At 48.3% G+C, this 19225-nt stretch overlaps 1 protein-coding gene and 1 long non-coding RNA gene across 18 annotated transcripts in view; one reads left to right on the forward strand and one right to left on the reverse strand.

Moving 5' to 3' along the window:
- The window catches only part of NCK2 (NCK adaptor protein 2), a 158462-nt gene that overhangs the window by 7320 nt on the left and 131917 nt on the right, over positions 1–19225 (reverse strand). For all 17 annotated transcript variants that reach the window (XM_021085591.1, XM_021085590.1, XM_021085579.1 and 14 more), the window contains one exon: positions 15366–16075. In XM_021085591.1, the coding sequence (XP_020941250.1) occupies positions 15366–16075 (710 nt within the window). The remainder of the gene's footprint in view (positions 1–15365; positions 16076–19225) is intronic.
- LOC106509743 lies at positions 5805–7529 on the forward strand. Its single transcript, XR_001307565.2, has 2 exons — positions 5805–5948; positions 6870–7529. It is a non-coding gene; the product is annotated as an uncharacterized LOC106509743 (long non-coding RNA).

Here is a 19225-nt window from a genome sequence, read left to right on the forward strand (position 1 = left end):
GACACTTTGAGGTTCTCAATGGTGTTGCCATCCTCTTGGGAGGGTTTGCTCTGCTTCTATACCCAGGGCTGGTGGGGCATCTTAGTTCAGTGAGGCCTAGAACTCAATAGTCTGGTGTATTCCTAGTTTGCCTTTGCTCCCAGTATAGGAATATACTTTTGGGGGCCCACATGGAAGGTCTGAATTTTTTTGGGGGGGGCCCAAAAAGTCTACTTCTTTACTGCCTTTTTTTTTTTTTTTCCTGGCCACACCTGTGGCATATGGAGGTTACCAGGCGAGGGGTTAAATCAGAGCTACAGCTGCTGGCCTACACCACAGCCACAGCAACGCGGAATCCTTAACCTACTGAGCAAGGCCAGGGATTGAACCTGCGTCCTAATGTATGCTAGTTGGATTCGTTAACCACTGAGCCATGGTGGGAACGCCATACTGCTTTTTGTCTCAATGTTTTGTCCAGCTTTTCTAGCTGTTTTCAGCAGAAGTGCCTGTCTATAAGAAACTAGCCTGCCATGACCAGATGGTCACGTGACCCAGGGCAGGCCTGTCCAGGATTTAGTTCTCCAGCAGAGAAGCAGGAGAGCTGAATTCCTGGCTGTTTCCAGGCTGCCTGGGCTCATCTTCTGGCTCCTTTACTTAACTGGCTTGGAGACCTTGGGCAAATGTCCCAACAGTTCTTGGCTTCAGTTTCCATGACTACAAAATAGAGACAACTCCTTACTGGGAAGAGCCTGGGGGCAATTTAATAAAACTATAGTAATGTCAGGAGCATAACGTTCTTTGGGGAGATACTAAGCAAAACTATCACCCAGTGGCCCTTCTTTAAGCTCTTTTTATGAAACTTGGTAAAGACAGCAATCAGCATCTCATTGATTTCTTTTTTTAAAAGATGTCTCCCAGTGAAAATCCCTAAAAAATATGCACTCTGTGTACTAAACGGAAGAAGCCCAATATCCTCTCACTGAAGCAACAGGCTTCACGGCATCAGGATCATGTTGTCATCATTGCTTGTTTATCCGTGTCTCTCCTACCAGGCTGTAAGTTTCTGAAGGGAGAGGCTCCTTCTATCTTATTTTTATACCTGGGAGAAAAACTGGGTCAGATACAGAACAAGCACTCAAAAGACGGCTGCTGAGCTAAGTGGCCCTGGAGTGACTGGTACGGGCCCCTGGTACCTGAGGTCACCTCCTGGACTTCAGCAGGAACATTGCCAACATGAAAGCTGTGTGTCTGCTCTCAAAGATGGCAAAGCAGGGTCTCCTGAATTTTAATTTTCAGTTCCCACCATCTATACCTTACTCTAGTCCTGTTTTCTCTCTGGGCTACTGGAGTATTTGTACACTGCTGTGGAATAAGTCTCCCCACTCCCAGTGGCTTCAACAACCTGCACTTATAACTGCAGTTTCTGTGGCTCAGGAATCCCTGACTGAGCCGCAGCCACCAACCTCCTAGCCGGTGGTAGCCGAGACAGTGGCTGAGGCTGCATTATCTGAAGGCTGAAGTGGGGAAGGAGGATCTACTTCCGAGGCAGTTCGCTCACAGGAGCTGCTCAGGAGGCCTCCACCCCAGGTCTCGTGGCCACCCGTAGGGCTGCCCGCATGTCTTCACAGCATGAGGCAATCGGCTCCCCACCGTCAAGTGGTCCGAGACGTGGCAGGGCCATGAGCCTTTGCAACCCCACGCTGGACGTCACCCACCACACGCCATCCCCTGGATGTGAGTTACTAAGTACGGGTCCTGCCATCAGCTTCCACCCTTTGAAAGGAGGGACAGCAGGGACTCTGATGTCTTTTTAAGTTAAGGACCACTCTCATTAAAACTTCCTTTGGCTGGACTAAAACCCAGACTCAGTCCTGCACCCTCTTCATGATTCTGAAATGTCTGCTCGCCATCCCATATTCATGCTTCTTCCCACCGTCAGAATTTCCCCATGTCTCAGAGTTCCCATCCTGGCTCAGTGATTAATGAACCCCACTAGCATCCATGAGGATGCAGGTTGGATCCCTGGCCTTGCTCAATGGGTTAAGGATCTGGTGTTGCCGTGAGCTGTGGTGCAGGTCGCAGAAAAGACTCAGATCCGGCATGGTGTGGCGTAGCTGTAGCTCCAACTAGACTCCAAGTCAGGGAACTTCCATGTGGCGTGGATATAGCCCTAAAAAGACCAAAAAAAAAAGAAAGAATTTCCCCATGTCTCCCTTCTTATTTGGTACAATTTCTCTTTGCCGAATACTGCACTAACTTTTCAAATTTAATTCACACATAAGATCATTTCTTGTTCTCTCCTTCTCTTGGACTATTCCTTGAAGGGATGATTTTTCTAGTCTCATAGCGTTTTCTTTTCTTTTCTTTTCTTTTTTTTTTTTGGTCTCTTTAGGGCAGCCACAGCAACTCGGGATCCGAGCTGCATCTTCCACTTACACCACAGCTCATGGCAACGCCAGATCCTTAACCCACTGAGCGAGGCCAGGGATCGAACCTGTGTTCTCATGGATGCTAGTCAGATTCGTTTTCGCTGAGCCACAACGGGAACTCCTAGTCTCACAGATTTTGAGCCAGGGGTTCTGAAGGATTATTTGATGGTTTAAGTCATTCATTCACCTGACTTCTTAGGAAGTCATTTCTAAGTCACAAGAGGAGTGTGAGGACGGTTGAAGGACTGGTAGAAAACCACCCTCTCTCAGGGCTTCTATTATTTTGTTACCATTATTTCTGTTTAGGTTTTAGGTCCCCATCTGAATATAATCCCTCCAGGTAGGAGAACCTGATTTAAGGCATGTCTCCGCACTGGGATCACAGCAAGGGCTCAACGGGAGAATCTCCAGTTGTGACCGCCTCGTCCACTGTTTGCTCGTTCAGTTAATTCTTTTTTTGTCTTTTGTCTTTTTATGGCCGCACCTGCAGCATATGGAGGTTCCCAGGCTAGGGGTTGAGCCGGGGCTATAGCTGCTGGCCTACACCACAGCCACAGCAACATGGGATCCGAGCCACCTCTGCGACCTACACCACAGCTTAGGGCAATGCTGGATCCTTAACCCACTGATCGAGGCCAAGGATTGAACCTGTGTCCTCATGGCTCCTAGTCAGATTCATTTCTGCTGCACCACAATGGGAACTCCTGCTGCAGGTAATTCTTACATCTCAGCTCTTTGCAATTTCTGCTCACAATTAACTACTTTCAAAAAGGAAAACCAAATTATACCCTCTTTTGACAGTTTCACCAACTCGATCCAATGCTTCAAATACTTGCTGAAAACACCCCTGTTATAAAGTAGATGTCTTGGTCTAATATTTCTTTTCTCAAGATTTGATCACAATTTTCTGACTGCCAGTAAAAAAAAACCCAAAAAAACAAACAAACAAAAAAAACAAAAACAAAAAACAAAACACTGAGATCAGCCCATAATATCCTCTTCCTCCATCCCTGACAGCCTGAGTATTAATATGATTTTTCTAAGCACATGGCTATTGTGGGGGGGACGGGACTTTGCTCCCAGGAACTCCTGAGTCTTTTATAACCTTAAAACATCCGCTTATCTTTCACTTGGAAGTTACAGCAAGATGAGAATAGAAAAGCCCTTCTTGGGAGTTCCCGTCATGGCTCAGTGATCACTAGTATCCATGAGGATTCAGGTTCCATCCCCGGCCCTGCTCAGTGGGTTCAGGCTCCAGTGTTGCTGTGAGCTGTGGTATAGGTAACAGACGTGGCTCAGATCCTGCATTGCTGTGGCTGTGGCTGTGGTGTAGGCCAGCGGCTACAGATTCGATTCGACCCCTAGCCTGAACACTTCCATATGCCGCGAATGCAGCGCTAAAAAAAAAAAGAGTGTCCTTTGTGTGGTCCACGGAGCCTCCCAGGTAGACACCCGATGGATGTCTGTCATGTTGGTCTTTGACATTTAATCCTCTCTCTACCCCCAAAAGGAGGTCGCTGTGATGATTTCTTATCAAAAGCTGTTAAATGGATATTTCTCTCTCTCTCTTGCTTCTTTACGAAAGGTATTCTTTTGTCTGTAGAAATAGTTCCCTTGCCGAAAAACCCTGAGAGTCAGTGGGCAGAAGGCAGACTGTAATCCACTGATCTTTTTATCTCAGAAAAACGGCCTTCCTGTTTCATCATCCTATTAGAGCATCCTCTCTGGGTGTTCAATGTAGCCATTTTTTTTTTTTTTTTTTTTCAAATCAAGATTGACACCCTGGAGTTCCCATCGTGGTGCGGTGGTTAACGAATCCGACTAGGAACCATGAGGTTGCGGGTTCGATCCCTGCCCTTGCTCAGTGGGTTAACGATCCGGCGTTGCCGTGAGCTGTGGTGTAGGTTGCAGACGCAGCTTGGATCCCGCGTTGCTGTGGCTCTGGCGTAGGCCGGTGGCTACATCTCCGATTGGACCCCTAGCCTGGGAACCTCCATATGCCGCTGGAGTGGCCCAAGAAACAGCAACAACAACAACAACAACAACAACAAAAAAGACAAAAAGACCAAAAAAAAAGAAAAAAAAAAAAAAAAGATTGACACCCTGTCTATATTTATGTCACCAGCTATCAACTGATACTACTCTTTGTTTTTACATCCATTTATCTTTTTTTTTTTTCAGGGCTGCACCCAAGGTATACGGAGGTTCTCAGGCTAGGGGTGGAATAGGAGCTGTACCCGCTGGCCTATGCCACAGCCACAGCAATGCCAGATCTGAGCCACATCTGCAACCTATACCACAGCTCACAGCAATGCTGGATCTGGATCCCTAACCCACTGAGCAAGGCCAGGGATGGAACCTGAGTCCTCATGGATACTAGTCAGATTCGTTTCCGCTGAGCCACGATAGGAACTCCTATATCCGTTTATCTTTTGACTGATATTTTCAATTCTCCTACTCTGCAATATTTAACCCACAGGCCTAAAGCCAATCCACAGGTGACATGAGCAAATAGGATCATTCTCATTAGCTTCTGCCAGGAAGCTGTTGACATAAATGAACTCAGTCGTCCACCACAGCCCAGCCCTCCAAGCCCCATCGACCCAATCCTTCAAAGGGAGTGTTTCCTGTCCATATGCTAGTTAGTACGTGGACACGAGTTTATCCTCTTCTGCCTCCCCTAAAGCATGCCCTCAAGTTCATGTAAATGCCTCAGAGGACAGGCTTTGAGAATACCGTCCGGGTCATTCTCTTTCTGCCAGGTCACTGATCACACTGCTTGGTGTGACTAATCACTAATAAACGACACTGTATGTGTGTACACACATATCAACTAGTAGCTTGTGGCAAAAGTCAGACAGTGAGTCATAAAACTTACTAAAAGACCATCTCCTATTGGACAACTAGGAGGATGAGCTGAGAGAATGACGAAACGGATAAAACAGCTTTGTGTGTAGAAGGCTCTGCGGGGTAACTCTATTTCATTACTCCGTGTGACCCAGGCCACGTTGAGGAAGTGCTTAGCAACAGTGCCCCGAGAAACACAGGCAGACAGGCAAAGAGTGCAGCTGAGATGAAGAGGCTGTGTGCTGATGCAAATCAAAACCACAATGAGATACCACTTCATACCCATTAGGAAGGTTATTATGAACAAAAACCAAAAACCCAAACTCGCAAAAAAACAAAACAACTGTTGGCAAGGATGGATAAAAACTGGAAGCCTTGTGTATAGCAGGTGGATGGTAAAACGGTGCAGCAGCTGTGGAAAAGAGAGATCGGCCCCGCGAAAAATGAAACAATGACTCAACGTTTGCTCCAGCAATGCTTCTGGGTATGAACTTTAACAACCTGAAGGCAGGGGCTTAAATAGATATGGCACAGCCCTGCTCACAGCAGCATTCTTCACGACAGCCACGGGCGGAAGCAACCCAAGTGTCCTGTGACAGAGGATGGATCTGCCTATACCATGGACTATCACCCAGCTTTCAAAAAGGAAATTCTGACACTTGCTACAACATGAGGAATGCTGAGGACATGATGGTGAGTGAAATAAGGAAGTCCCAAGAGCCCACACAGTGTGTGATGCCACTTATACGAGGTACTTAGTCCAGGTCATAGAGACAGGAGAAGGTTGGCTGGGGCTGGGGGAGAGGGAGGGAGGGCGCAGTCATCATTTGGTGGGTATGGCGTTCCAATGAGGGACATGAGGAGTTCTGGAGAAGGATGGGGGGTGGTGATGTGAATATACTTAACGTCATTCAACTTGCACTCGAAAATGATTAAAAGGTCCAATTTTATGTCTTATATAATTTACCACGAAAAAAAGTATGTAAGAAAATAAAAATTTTTTTTCTTTTTCTGCTTTTGAGAGCCTCGCCTGTGGCATATGGAGGTTCCCAGGCTAGGGGTCTAATTGGAGCTGCAGCTGCCAGCCTACATCATAGCCACAGCAATGCCAGATCTGAGCCGTATCTGTGACCTACACCACAGCTCATGGCAACACCAGATCCTTAACCCACTGAGCGAGGCCAGGGATCAAACCGGCATCCTCATGGGTATTAGTCGGGCTCTTTACTGCTGAGTCACAACAGGAACTCCTAAAAACATTCTCTAAAAAGTCTGCGCTAATCTATGGAGATCTGTTAGACCCTCGTAGAAACATAACCTCGACAGAGGACACTGAAGTATCAGGAGCGGTGAGGACATAGGCTCTCCTGCCTGTGAGAATCAGGTTGGGTGGCCTGACGCTGGAGGGGGCCGGGGCCCTGCCTTCTGGGAGGGCTGGGCAGGGGTGCAGAGGAACCCCTCAGTCACTGGTGACATCCATTGACAGGGAGGTGGGGGATGGAGCACGTGACTGCTGGAGACACACCCAGCTCCGAAACCAAAGAGATTTGCTCTCCTCTGGCCTGGGGTCGGACACCAATTACCCATGAACCTTACATTCGTTTGTTTTGACAGTGATACTGACAGGCCCTGGCTGGCACATCCACGGGGCCTCCCAGAGTAGGATACTGGGAATGCCAGCGAGATCCTCAGAGCTTTCTCGTTGGGGAAGCCCCTTCCTCGCCTGCACCTTGAGACCAAAATGTAAATACTTCTTGCAGCAGGAGTTGTTTTCAAAGGACGTGCGGTAAAGCCCCTGGCAGCAGGGAAGAAACATGTGGATCTGCCTGCCTGTGAGAAAGGAACGTCTACCGAGCGCCCACCAGGGACCCAATTCAAACATCCCTCCATCCGTCCAGGCTTCTCGCCTCACTCAACGAGGTGTTTCCCCTTCACCAGCTGAGAAGCCACATCCCCAACTGAAAACACCCAGCGGAGGGGCTGCAGCTCCCCCGCCCTAGTCCGGGTCTGCCTGTGTCTGTGCGTTGTTAAAAACAACAGGTACTGTTCAAAGAAACCCAGGCAGTTTCTTTCTCTCACTGGTAAGTGAGTGTGGTGATCATCAGATTACTGAGCTAAGCCTTTCACTGCTTCTGTTGACCAAAGAGAGTGCTCCGTCTAGAAGACGAGTGTATTACGTAAGCTACTTCTACAGTCACAGACAAAGAGAAACCGAGGAAAAAGACCCAGCTGTGCCAGCCTTTCTGATGTATTAAAAGTACCCAATGCACGTCAGATCCAGTTTCAAAAAAGTTTCTAGTAGTTTTAAGGGGAAAACATTTAAGAGGGACTAGTGAATTTACACAAGCGTGACGTGTTTAGATCAAGGGAGCTAATAATCTGGGTGTTTTTATTTATTTATTTTTATTTTATTTCTTCTTTTTCTTTTTTTGTCTTTTGAGGGCCGCACCCAAGGCATATGGAGGTTCCCAGGCTAGGGGTCTAATAGGAGCTGTAGCTGCCGACCTATGCCAGAGCCACAGCAACGCCAGATCTGAGCCACGTCTGTGACCTACACCACAGCTCACAGCAATGCTGGATCCTTAACCCACTGAGTGAGGCCAGGGATCGAACATGCAACCTCATCGTTCCTAGTCGGATTTGTTTCTGCTGCGCCATGATGGGAACTCCTGAATAATGTTGTGAATGGATTACTTTCACAAAGTTTTAAGTTTGGTTGCCAGTGGTTACCAGATGACCAGCTCGCTCCCTGTCACAGGTGCGGGCCTGGGTCTCTGGGCCTCTCGTAGGGGCAGCAATCCGAAGGTCATGGGGTCTGACCTGAGCTCTTAGTGTGGGGACAGCAGGTGCAGAGAAGGGATGGGAGTCCCAGTGCCATTCTGGCTTTGGCCAGTTCCAGTCACACTGAATCCACACACACACACCCTGGACCAGTCGATCATCAGTTAAGGTGGAGAACATCTCCTGGATAGGAGTTCAAGGCCAACAGGATGACTCACAGGTACCATATGCTGCCCCGGCTGCAATGGGGGAGCGTGCTGTGGGCATAAGTGGTGACACCTGGGAGCATAGCACCTGTTGGGGGACCAGGAGGTGGTAGAGTGACACGTGAAAGGGGGTGTACGTGGACTGGAGGGGGTGCAGGGAGGTGTGTTCTGGAGTCTTCTGCACTTGCACAAGAGAGGGCAGAGTCTACATGGCCTGGCGGGAGGGCAGGTGTGGGAGGGAGAGGGTGAGGGGCTGCTGGGCGTGGGCAGGAAGCCACCCAGCCATCAGCCATGTGACTGGGACTCTGCCGCAGTGCCCGGGGACCAAGCCCGGCCAGCCAGCACCGCCTCCCTCTGCAGGTGTCACAAGTCAGGGGAGTTCCAGGTAACAAGCGGCTCTCTCTTCTTTCTACATCATCTCCATCCAAAAAAAGTGGGGCTTTCATGCTATTGACTGTCTTTTACATGTAACACAGCAGAGACGAAACTCCACCCAAAGGCTTTCTTAATAAATGATAGTTTTCAACTGAAATTTCAAGGTTCTCAAGCACCTTCTGTGCTACTCAAAGGCCGGTTATTCTCTGGCTGCTGGTCCCAAGCACCAGGAAGGAAACCCAGTGCTAATACAGGGCCCAGAGGTGAGTACACACTGAATGGACCCAGGACCTCCCTGCCTCTGGGAAGAACCAGGGCCACACCTTTAAATGAGGCTGAGGGCTCAGAGGTCCTCTGGGGCAGAATGAAATTTCGAATGACACACTGAGCTGTTTTGCTATTGCTTGTATTTCAGGAAATAACTTTAAATAAGACTTGTGTCGTCTTCACCTATCCCAGTAAGTGGTGCAGGAGTTTTTTTTTTTTTTTTTTTTTTTAAGGCAGTATGGAAGAGCAAACCAATGAGGGTGGGGTCTGGGAATCAGATGATGGGGAGTGAATCCTTAGGAAAGTACCCAAAGGCCCTTCCAGGTTTAAGAATTACATACAGTTGAAGTTTGAAATATTATATAAACAGCTGGGCTTAAAACTTCCATTAGGTCCCAGGCAAAAAGATAAAAAGTAACATTATATTTGCAATTGGAAAGATGCACATGGGCACCATTCATGCTTTTTCTTTTTTCTTTTTCTTTTTTTTTTTTAAGGGCCGCACCTGAGGCATATGGAGGTTCCCCAGGCTAGGGATCCAATCGGAGCTGTAGCTGCCAGCCTATGCTGGCAACTCAGGATCCAAGCCGAGTCTGCGACCTACACCAGAGCTCACAGCAACGCCAGATCCTTAACCCAACTGAACAAGGCCAGGGGTCAAACCCGCAACCTCATGGTTCCTAGTCAGATTCGTTTCCACTGCACCATGACAGGAACTCCCATGCTTTTTCTTTTTTGGGGGGTGGGGGAGGCTGCACCTGCAGCATATGAAATTTCCCAGGCTGGGGTTTAACTGGAACTACAGCTAGCTGCCAGCCTACACCACAGCCACAGTAACTCAGGATCCAAGCTGCTTCTGCAACCTACACCACAGCTCACGGTAACACCGAAACTTTAACCCACTGAGCGAGGCCAGGGATCGAAGCTGTCCTTATGGATACTAGTTTGGTTTGTTACCCCTGAGCCACAACAGGAACTCTGCATTCATGCTTTTTCTAAATATTAACACACTGATGAGGAAATAGCTAGGAATCATGGCGTCTAACCACAGATTTGGGATACTCATGGGCAAGTCACTGCAAGAGAAGCCCTCTCCTGGATGCACCTGTTCTGAGTGGTGTGGGAGCAGCCCTCACTGCCCCCAATACGGAACTCCTTCCCACGCTCTTATTAGAAACACACGACTAACACAGCTGGTTTGTTACCAAACCCTAAGCAGATAACAAATAAACAGAAAATCACTTTCTAGGAGATGAATTCCACTCAACAAAACCTACCCACCTACAAGAAATTAGACCTCCTGACAGTTATAATTTTCACCTTTAAGCATGTTCGTAGTTCTTTGAAATGTAGTATTAAGCAGAAATGGGGTTTAAATGATGCTGTAATTATGTATAAAACCATTACGATGCCATAATAGGGACCAGGGGTTTTCAAAGTGCGGTCCCTCAATCTGCAACATCAACATTGCCAGAGAAGGTGCTAGAAATGTAACTTCTTAGGCATTTTGTGGGTTGTTGGAACCCAGCTACCTTTATTTTACCAAGCCCTCCAGAGATTCTGACCCATCTGCAGTTCAGGCATCAATGATCTAGAAAGATGAGGGATGAAAATGCCTGAAAAGTGAGTTTTGATTAAAAACTACAATTTCTGTAAGAAATACAAATTTGAAAAATATGGCAAGAAACTAAGGTAATCCTTTTATTTTGTTTCTCCCCAGCCAAATAACTGCACTAGTGTTTTTTTTTTAAAGGATGGGCACCAAAGAATGGCTGTTTGCCTTTAAAAAAAAAAAAAAAAAAAAAGCTGCACCCATGGCACATGGAGGTTCCCAGGCTAGGGGTCGAAACGGAGCTGCAACTGCTGGCCTACACCACAGCCACAGCAATGCGGGATCTGAGCTGTGTCTTCGACATATGCCACAGCTCATAGCAACATCAGATCCATAACCCATTGAGCCAGGCTAGGGATCGAACTCGGATCCTCATGGATCCTAGTCAGGTTTGTTAACCACTGAGCTACAACAGGAACTCTTGTGTACTAGATTTTTAAAAAGAATAAGGGATGAAAGCCACATAGACAGTTAGCGTGGCTAATATGTCTATTATTTTAAGCAAGTTTTTTTTTCATATGAAAATGTGCTGTATGACAAAAAAATCGGTATGTAAATATTACCATGGGCCATAATAAATATGAGGAAACATGATTTCTTTGGGATCTTTAACATTGTACAAAGAAAAAGGCCTTCCCACACCACAGGCTGATGCTTTGCAGGCCTCACCCTAGTTGTAACCTGTAACTTTCTATAGCAATTGAAAAAGTGAAATACTGACAACTTACAGAGCTCAGAGAAATCTAGTTACTAGTTATTCCTCAGTGCAGTATGGCTTCCTAACTGTATCCATAGTCTCCATTTGAACAAATATATAAGGATTTATAATGTGCATTAGAAAGCAGGTAGGGAAGTTCCTATTGTGGCTCAGCAGAAACTAATCTGACTAGTATCCATGAGGATGCAGGTTCGATCCCTGGCCTCGCTCAGTGGGTTAAGGATCTGGCATTGCCGTGAGGTGTGGTGTAGGCCACAGACATGGCTCAGATCTGGCATTGCTGTGGCTTGGTGTAGGCTGGTGGCTCCAGTTCCAATTGGATCCCTAGCCTGGGAATGAACATAGGCTACACTTGAGACCCTAACAAGCAAAAAAAAAAAAAAAAAAAAAAAAAAAAAAAAAAAAGAAAGAAAGAAAGAAAAAAAAGGCAGGTAGGAATTTCAAATTTTCTAGATTTATGGAGCGACGGATGAGCAAGTGGAGGTATGATGATTAAATATGGAGAATAAGAACTGATACTGTTTGGTCTTTAGGAGTGAAGGAGAAACGACAGTCACAGATGAGGGAGGAGCAAGGGAGGGAGAGAGGAGGCGAAGAGTGAGAGGGTAGTCGGTTCTGAGATTCAGGACAGGAAAATGAGCCCCAGCAGGGCCCTCTGGCTCATTCATTAATTTGCTCATCGAGAAAACTTGTCTAGCAGGCACCTCTGAAATACCCAGCACATCACTGACAGTAGGTATCATAGGATGTAGCAATAGCTTGCTTGCTTTTCTAAAATACTTGCATCTCTCCCCCATCCCCACAGCACAAATTTTCCAGGTCTCAGAGTTGGGTATAGTTTTACTTTACAAAACCAAGAAATATTAAATATTTTTAAACGCAAGATAGCAAGCAAAGAGTTCTCGCTGTGATGCACTGAGTTAAGAATCCGACTGCAGTGGCCTGGGTTGCTGCGGAGGTGCAAGTTGGATACGCAGCCTGGAGTGGTGGATTAAAGGATTCAGTGTTGCTGAAGCTGCACTGTAGGTCACAGCTGCAGCTTGGATTCAATCCCTGGCCTGGGAACATCCATATGATGTGGGTACAGCCATTCAAAAAAAAAAAAAAAAAAAAAAAGTCAAGCAAGAATCTAGCTTATTTATACTGGAATCACTCAGGATATTTTAAATATGATAAGTGTCTTGAAGGTGTACTATAAAAAAACAGCTGTGCATGGAAGAACCACAGGTCCATGGTCACCTCAACCAGAGGGGAGCCCTGGGCCCAAAGACCACAAGAAAGGAAGAGGAAATTAAATGAGGGCACCTCTGAGTCCCACAGGAATGGTGACCAGGTGCTGTGCCAGATTAGGAAGCTAAGGGCTCACTCTGGTCTGGCGGTGGCTTTGAAAGCCAGGCTGGCATCTTACAGATGTTGACGTGAACAGGAAAAACAACAAAGGAGGGGAGGAGAGAAGCTGGGGAGACACTGGCAAGAACCAGAGGCAGTGGATGGTGGTGGAAAAGAAGTAAGCAATGGACATGTCCATCTGTCTGTCCATCCAGCCAGTTCAACAGCTGCAGAGGACAACTGAGGACAGACTTGGTTATGGGCAGCAAGACAGCACAGCTGGCCTCATTTTGCTGTCAGGAGAAAAGCAGCCACACGCCTGAGAGTCCCTTGAGCAGCCTTTGGCACAAAGCAGGCATATGAACAGCAGAAAACTCACATGTCATGGCAAGTTCTATCAGGGCAAGCAGCCCTGCATACTCTCAGGACACACGGCAGCCTTCAGACCAAGCTGGTGATGCTGTGGGTGCAAAGCTGACCAAGTCCCAGCGGAACCCCTCCCTCAAACCCTAAAATCAATAGCTCCAACATCCTATGAGCTGTCGTAGCTCAGTTTTCTAAGTTAAAACACAAGGAAAAACTCCATAAAGGCTCCCATAAAAATGGTTAAAATATAAAGGATCCTTCAATTATTTAGAAGTTGGTTTTTTTTCTTATAACTGGAGACAGACAAGACACTCAACTTCTTCAAGGTCTGGGATGGAGCCCAGATAATGCAAGCAACCCTCTCCCCTCCAAAAGGACTGGGTTCTGAGATCACAATGTCAAATGCCTGGATGTGCTTATCCTACAGAAAAGGAACAAGTCTTCCCTAAGCCAACAATACTCATCTGCCTCCAGCCAAGAACGTTCTTCTCCCCAAGTCCTGGACAGAACAACACTGACTGAGGCACCATCTCCACACTGTGGGGCTGCTCTCACCTCTCCCCCTTCTAAGAAATCTCTTCAAACTCAGCATTTCTAAATCAAGAGGCTACCTCTCCATAAGGACTTATACTTGTCTCTTGATTACCCTCCACAGAGTGTGGTTTCCTGGGGCTTCCTTTGAGTTTCTGTTCAGGAGGGTTAAAAAGCTCTGTACTTGGTTCTCTGAAGCCCCAGCCCTCATCTCAGCAGCTGAGCATGGAGCTGACCTCAAGCGAGAACAATTTAATGCAATATTTAGCTAGAAACGATCAGCTCTGGCACCTGGATAAGAAAACCTTAGCACTCTGACTTCAGATGCAGTTAACCTTCAGGCCCAGAGTGCTCATCCAGCCACAGCATAGGCAGCTGCCACCTGCACCAGCTGCCGACACCATCAAGGGGGCCAGTTTCCACCATGATAACAACTGCCCCTTTCTCGGAAGGGAAAAATCATTTCCGGAGCCTCCAAATGCTTTCAGATCCATCAACAGGGATCTTGAAATGCACTTATTGTGGTATCAACTTCCTCAGAGGACAATAATTATAGTACATAGCATGTGCTTACTAGCCTTACAGATTGCATTTAAAAAATTAAACCAAAGCCTGTAAAAACTAATACAAAATAATCACACTGGATTCTTTTTTTTTTTTTTTTTTTTTTGCTTTTTAGGGCCGCACTTGTGGCCTATGGAAGTTCCCAGGCTAGGGGTTGAATTGGAGCTATAGCTGCTGGCCTACACCACAGCCACAGCAACATGGGATCCAAGCCACATCTGTGATCTACACCACTACTCATGCAACATCGTATCCTTAACTAAGCGAAGCCAGGTATTGAACTCAAGTCCTCATGGATACTAGTCGGGTTCATTAGACGGGAACACCATGGAAGATGTATCTGCAGGGATCTACTAAACCAGTTGAGCAGTATGTCCCTAATGAACATCAAAAAGACCACCTCGTGTGACACCAGCCCAGTTCTCTCAGACTGGCTCAGCCACACACCTGAAACACAAACACTGGTTTGTGATGGAAATGGATCTGCTCCAAGTCAAGAGGCCTCATACCTCCCATGCAGTTCACACACACAAACTCATCTCTCTCAACAACTGTCTTTTTCTTTTCAATTCTGTTCTTTTAAAAGGCTTTTCAGAGATAAACTCAGTGGTGCCTGCAGAGATAAACTCAGTGGTGCCTGTGGCAGAGATGACCCAAGGATTATAGGATTTAAAAAGAAAAATCAACCAACCAAGAAAAGGCTGTGTCAGAAACAGAGTATGGGTCTTGCTGAGAACATCTGCTGTGTCTCAGACCCAGAGAGGAAACAAGGTCAACTGCCAGGGCCGAGGCAAGGTCATTCACAGGGGGAAATCAACAGAGAAAATGACTTTTGAGCCTGCAGAACAGAAGAGGGGTAATCTCAGGTGCGAGTCAGTAAACCCTCAGAAGCTAAAACACACTTTACTTACCATCCTATCTGCAAGAATGCATCTTAGAGAGAATGGGTGCAGCTTGGGAGGGCAATCACTGCACTCCAAGCAGATTTCAGCACAAGGCAGAGCAGGGGGTTCAGTACACAGGCTGCACAGATCCTCTGTGTTCATCCCTCGTAACACAAGCCTTAAACACCCTAATTGAGACTATTCACACATCTGAGAAGGGAACTGCACACACGTGCACATATATGTGCACGCACACACACACACACACGCTTGCATACACGGACTATGCTCTGCTTCCTTCTCACCACCCCACTCACCAAAAAGACTTGCTGTCCCTAATGAGGAAGCCACCTTATGCGCCAGGTGCACACTTGCACATCTGCATGCACACCCAAGACACGCACTTGCACACATCCAGACATGCAGATGTGCACGCTCAGACTCACACCCCTCCACCCATGCTCAACCCACACTCACCGAGGACTCGCTATCGCGGACGAGGAAGTCGCCCTGCACACCTCTCGCGTTGAGCGCGCACTCGGCCTGGTGGCGAGTCACGTTCCCGTAGTACCACTCCCGGCCTGCAAACCGGCCCGCACGAGCGGGCCCTGTGGGGCCAGAGCCTGCGTGCAGGGCTGGGCCCTCGCTCAGCACCACCACGTAGTTCTTGGGCACTAGGCCGACCTGGCCACGCGCATTGCGGCAACGCCACCATTCAGGATCGTTCTCAGGCTTCTCGATCACCTCCATCGTCTCGCCCTTGTCGAAGTTAAGCTCCTCCTCGGTGACCGAGCTGAAGGGGTACAGTGTCTGCACCACGTGCAGGACCCGCAAGCTCTGGCCATTGCTGAGTGCGGCTCCGGGCCGCAGGCTTGGGCCTCCGTGCGTGTCAGCGGCCGCTTCGTCCAGCTCCTCCAGCACGTAGTTGGACGGGAACCAGCCCACCTGCCCGTTGTAGCTGCCCCGCCACCAGCCGTCGCTGCACTTCTCCATGACGGTGACGCGAGAGCCCTTCACGAGCGACAGCTCATCCTCGCGCTCAGCCGCGTATGCGAACTTGACTATGGCTGGGATGCTGAGGTCATAGATGCGGTCGGCGCCACCCCCGTTGGCGGGGAACTCTGCGTCCGTGCTGGGCGTGGGCGAGGCATCGCGCGCACTCGTCTTCCTGCGGGTCCTGCCGAGGCCTGCGGAGACACGGCAAGGGCTCAGCGTGCGGATGGGGCTCAATGCACAGGGGCCCGGCAGGGGCTCCAGGCAAGGTCCGGCCGAGGAGTAGCGCCTGCACATGATGCAGGACAGACGGCCTGCCTCTCAGGCACCAGCAGAGAAGGTGACAGCTACATCCTGCAATGGCCAAATGCTTAAAAACTGGAAATTACCAAAGCCCACTCTCTGTTTTCCTCAAACAAAATCGCCAGAACACCAGCAAACCAAGACAAAACAGTGTAAGTGATTGAAGCATCCAAGTGCCACTCAAACAACACAAATAAGGTATTAAAACACAAAACGTCTTCTGCGTTTTGGACTGGAAGCTGGAGGAAATGAGTTCAAAGACCCGTCCCAGCTCTCATACGGTTCAGGACCGCCCTGCTCCCACCTGCCAACTTCAGGCCAGCACCCACCCCAACTCAGGGCCTCCAGGGGCTCCTTGGTAGTGGAGCGGCCCCACTGGGCAGAAACCCATCTCCTTCTTTCAACTCTTCACTTCTTTCAAAAGTGCAGCAATTTCCCACAACAGGTGGTGATGAGTGAATGAGAAAAACATACCTGATACAGTACATCTAAGACATGACTTTTCATATTCTAATTGAAAATCCACTAGTGGATCAGAAATCAGTTTAATAAGGTGTCACCAGCCTGCATGTATGTGTTGGAGAATCTCAGAGAGCATCAAACAGAACTGCTGCTTCGGTTACATATGTGAGTCAGTGCAGAGCTGTAACGCCAGCCTTCTTCCTTCCTGTGCAAACGGTTTGAAAAGCCCTAAGGGAAATAGGCTTTAACACGGTTAAAATGCATGGAATTTGGCACCTTTGTCGAAAGTGGGTCTAGGTGGGTCTAGGGAAGGAAGGCCAGGGCTCCAGAGCGGGGGACAGGCCCCTGGACGGGGTGGAGGTGGGGGCTGGTTCTAAGAGATGGCTGCTCACCCACGAGCCCTCCCAACCTCAGCAGCACAGGGGCTTTCACCATCTGGAAACTGTGACCACTGGCAGGTGTCCATTTTTTTTTCCAGGAAATGACACCAAAGTGCTTTTATGGGTAGCTTGTAGCTCCCTCTCCCTAGTTCCCTGCAGTAAAGACAGCCTGAGTCAGAGAATTACCCTTGTTTCTATTCCCATGTTGGGTGAGGGGATATCAGAGGAAGAAAAGGCATTGTGATCACCTCTGCTCATGGAGGCTTGGGCTCTGACTTCCAGAGCAGACCTGCCCCGGGCCTGAGATTCTCAGCCCTGGGACGTGTGCTTTGCTCTGGGCCACCAGCTGAGCAAGGAGCATGCAATAGGTGACAGCACACCAATGCAAATGACAAGTGCTCCTTCACTGGGCCTTCAGGCAAAGAGCCTGGTCTCTAAGCTAAGAGCCTCTGCTGTTTCTCTTTGCGCTGCAGCATCTTTGTCCAGCGCAGGAGACGGACGAGCAGGCCAGGACAGGAGACCAAGTGAAACTCAGGTTTCCCCTTAGGCGCTCACTTGCTTTTCACCTGAACACGTGAGCCTCTCAATTTTTTTTTTCTCTTTTTGTCTTTTTCTAGGACTGCTTCCACGCAGCACATGGAGGTTCCCAGGCTAGGGGTCTAATAGGAGCTGTAGCCACCGGCCTACGCCAGAGCCACAGTAACTCAGGATCTGAGCTGAGTCTGCAACCTACACCACAGCTCATGGCAACGCCGGATTCTTAACCCACTGAACAAGGCCAGGGATCGAACCTGCAACCTTATAGTTCCTAGTCGGATTCGTTAACCACTCAGCCATGACGGGAACGCTGAGCCTCTCAGTTTTTGATTTCAAACCTAGGGCAGTTCAACCAGCACTGTGATGACGTGACAGCTTCCTAAAACCGGAAGGCAGACAGGACGGTCCTTGAAAGCAAGCTCCTGTCTAGAAGGCTCAGGCACAAAGGCCTTAAACCCTCAGCTGGAGCAGCAAGGGGCAGGCAGGGTGCCGTGTTTATGGGTAACAAAGATTTCCAGAAATAACATTTAAAAATAACATTCTAAGAGCGCGTTCCAAATTTGTGAACAATGAAAGCTACTTGAGGAGCCAGGGAAGAACGGGGTTTAGAATATTCATCAAGACTTACAGGTGTCAAGGGCAGCAGAAAAGACAATGGTGGACCCTAGTGGACCTTAGACCTCATAATACGTTGAAGAGACCTCACTGCTGACCTATGGACACCCTACTTAGCCTGCTCTTTGCAAACTCAGAACAATTCAATGACTTCAGCCACTGAGCTCCTGCCAGGCACCTTCCTAGATGTTGGGGACAGCGAGATAAATGAGACAGGCACACTCCCCGCCTACACAGGACTCACATTTCTCTATCAAAACTGGAACATTCCACATACAACCGCCCCCGGAAAAATCAACCTGTTTTGCTCTTAATGTGACCTAAACAGTCTTTGAGGCAACTCTGGGGTGGGATGGCGGGGGCGACAAAGCGGAGTGACTGAGAACACAGCCTCGAGGGGGAAATCCCGAGCCAGCCACTAATGAGCTGTGTGCCTTTGGGCAAGATACTTAGAGTCTCTGGGCCTTTGTTTTCTTACCTATAAAGTGTGGACAGCAGTGGCGCTGTATCAGTCTGTGAGGGCTGCCACAACCAAGTACCACAGACTGGGGGGGGCTTAAACAACAGAAATCTTCTCATAGTTCTGGAGACTGCAGGTCATAGGTCAGGTGGCCAGTGGGGCTGGGCCCTTCGGAGGCCTCTCCCCTTGGCGTGTGGACAGCTGCCTTCTCACCGCGTCTGCATTGTGTTCCTAGTTTCCTCTTCTTACAAGGACACCAGTCTCAGTGAATTAGGGCCCACCCTAAAAAAACCTCGTTTAAACGGAATTACTTCTTTAGAGGCCCTAGACAAAGACAGTCACGCTCTGAGATTCTGGGGCACAAGACATCAACATTTGAATTTCAAGGGGACAATTCAGCCCCAAACAGATACTAAATTCAGATTATACAGAGAAAACACTGCAATTGATTTTTTTTTTTTCTTTTTTTGGCTGTCTTTTTAGGGCCACATCTGCGGCATATGGAGGCTCTCAGGCTAGGGGTCCAACCAAACTGTAGCTGTCAGCCTACGCCACAACCACAGCAACACGGGATCCGAGCCACATCT

Source organism: Sus scrofa, chromosome 3 (assembly GCF_000003025.6).
Source record: "Sus scrofa isolate TJ Tabasco breed Duroc chromosome 3, Sscrofa11.1, whole genome shotgun sequence".
Taxonomy (NCBI): domain Eukaryota; kingdom Metazoa; phylum Chordata; class Mammalia; order Artiodactyla; family Suidae; genus Sus; species Sus scrofa.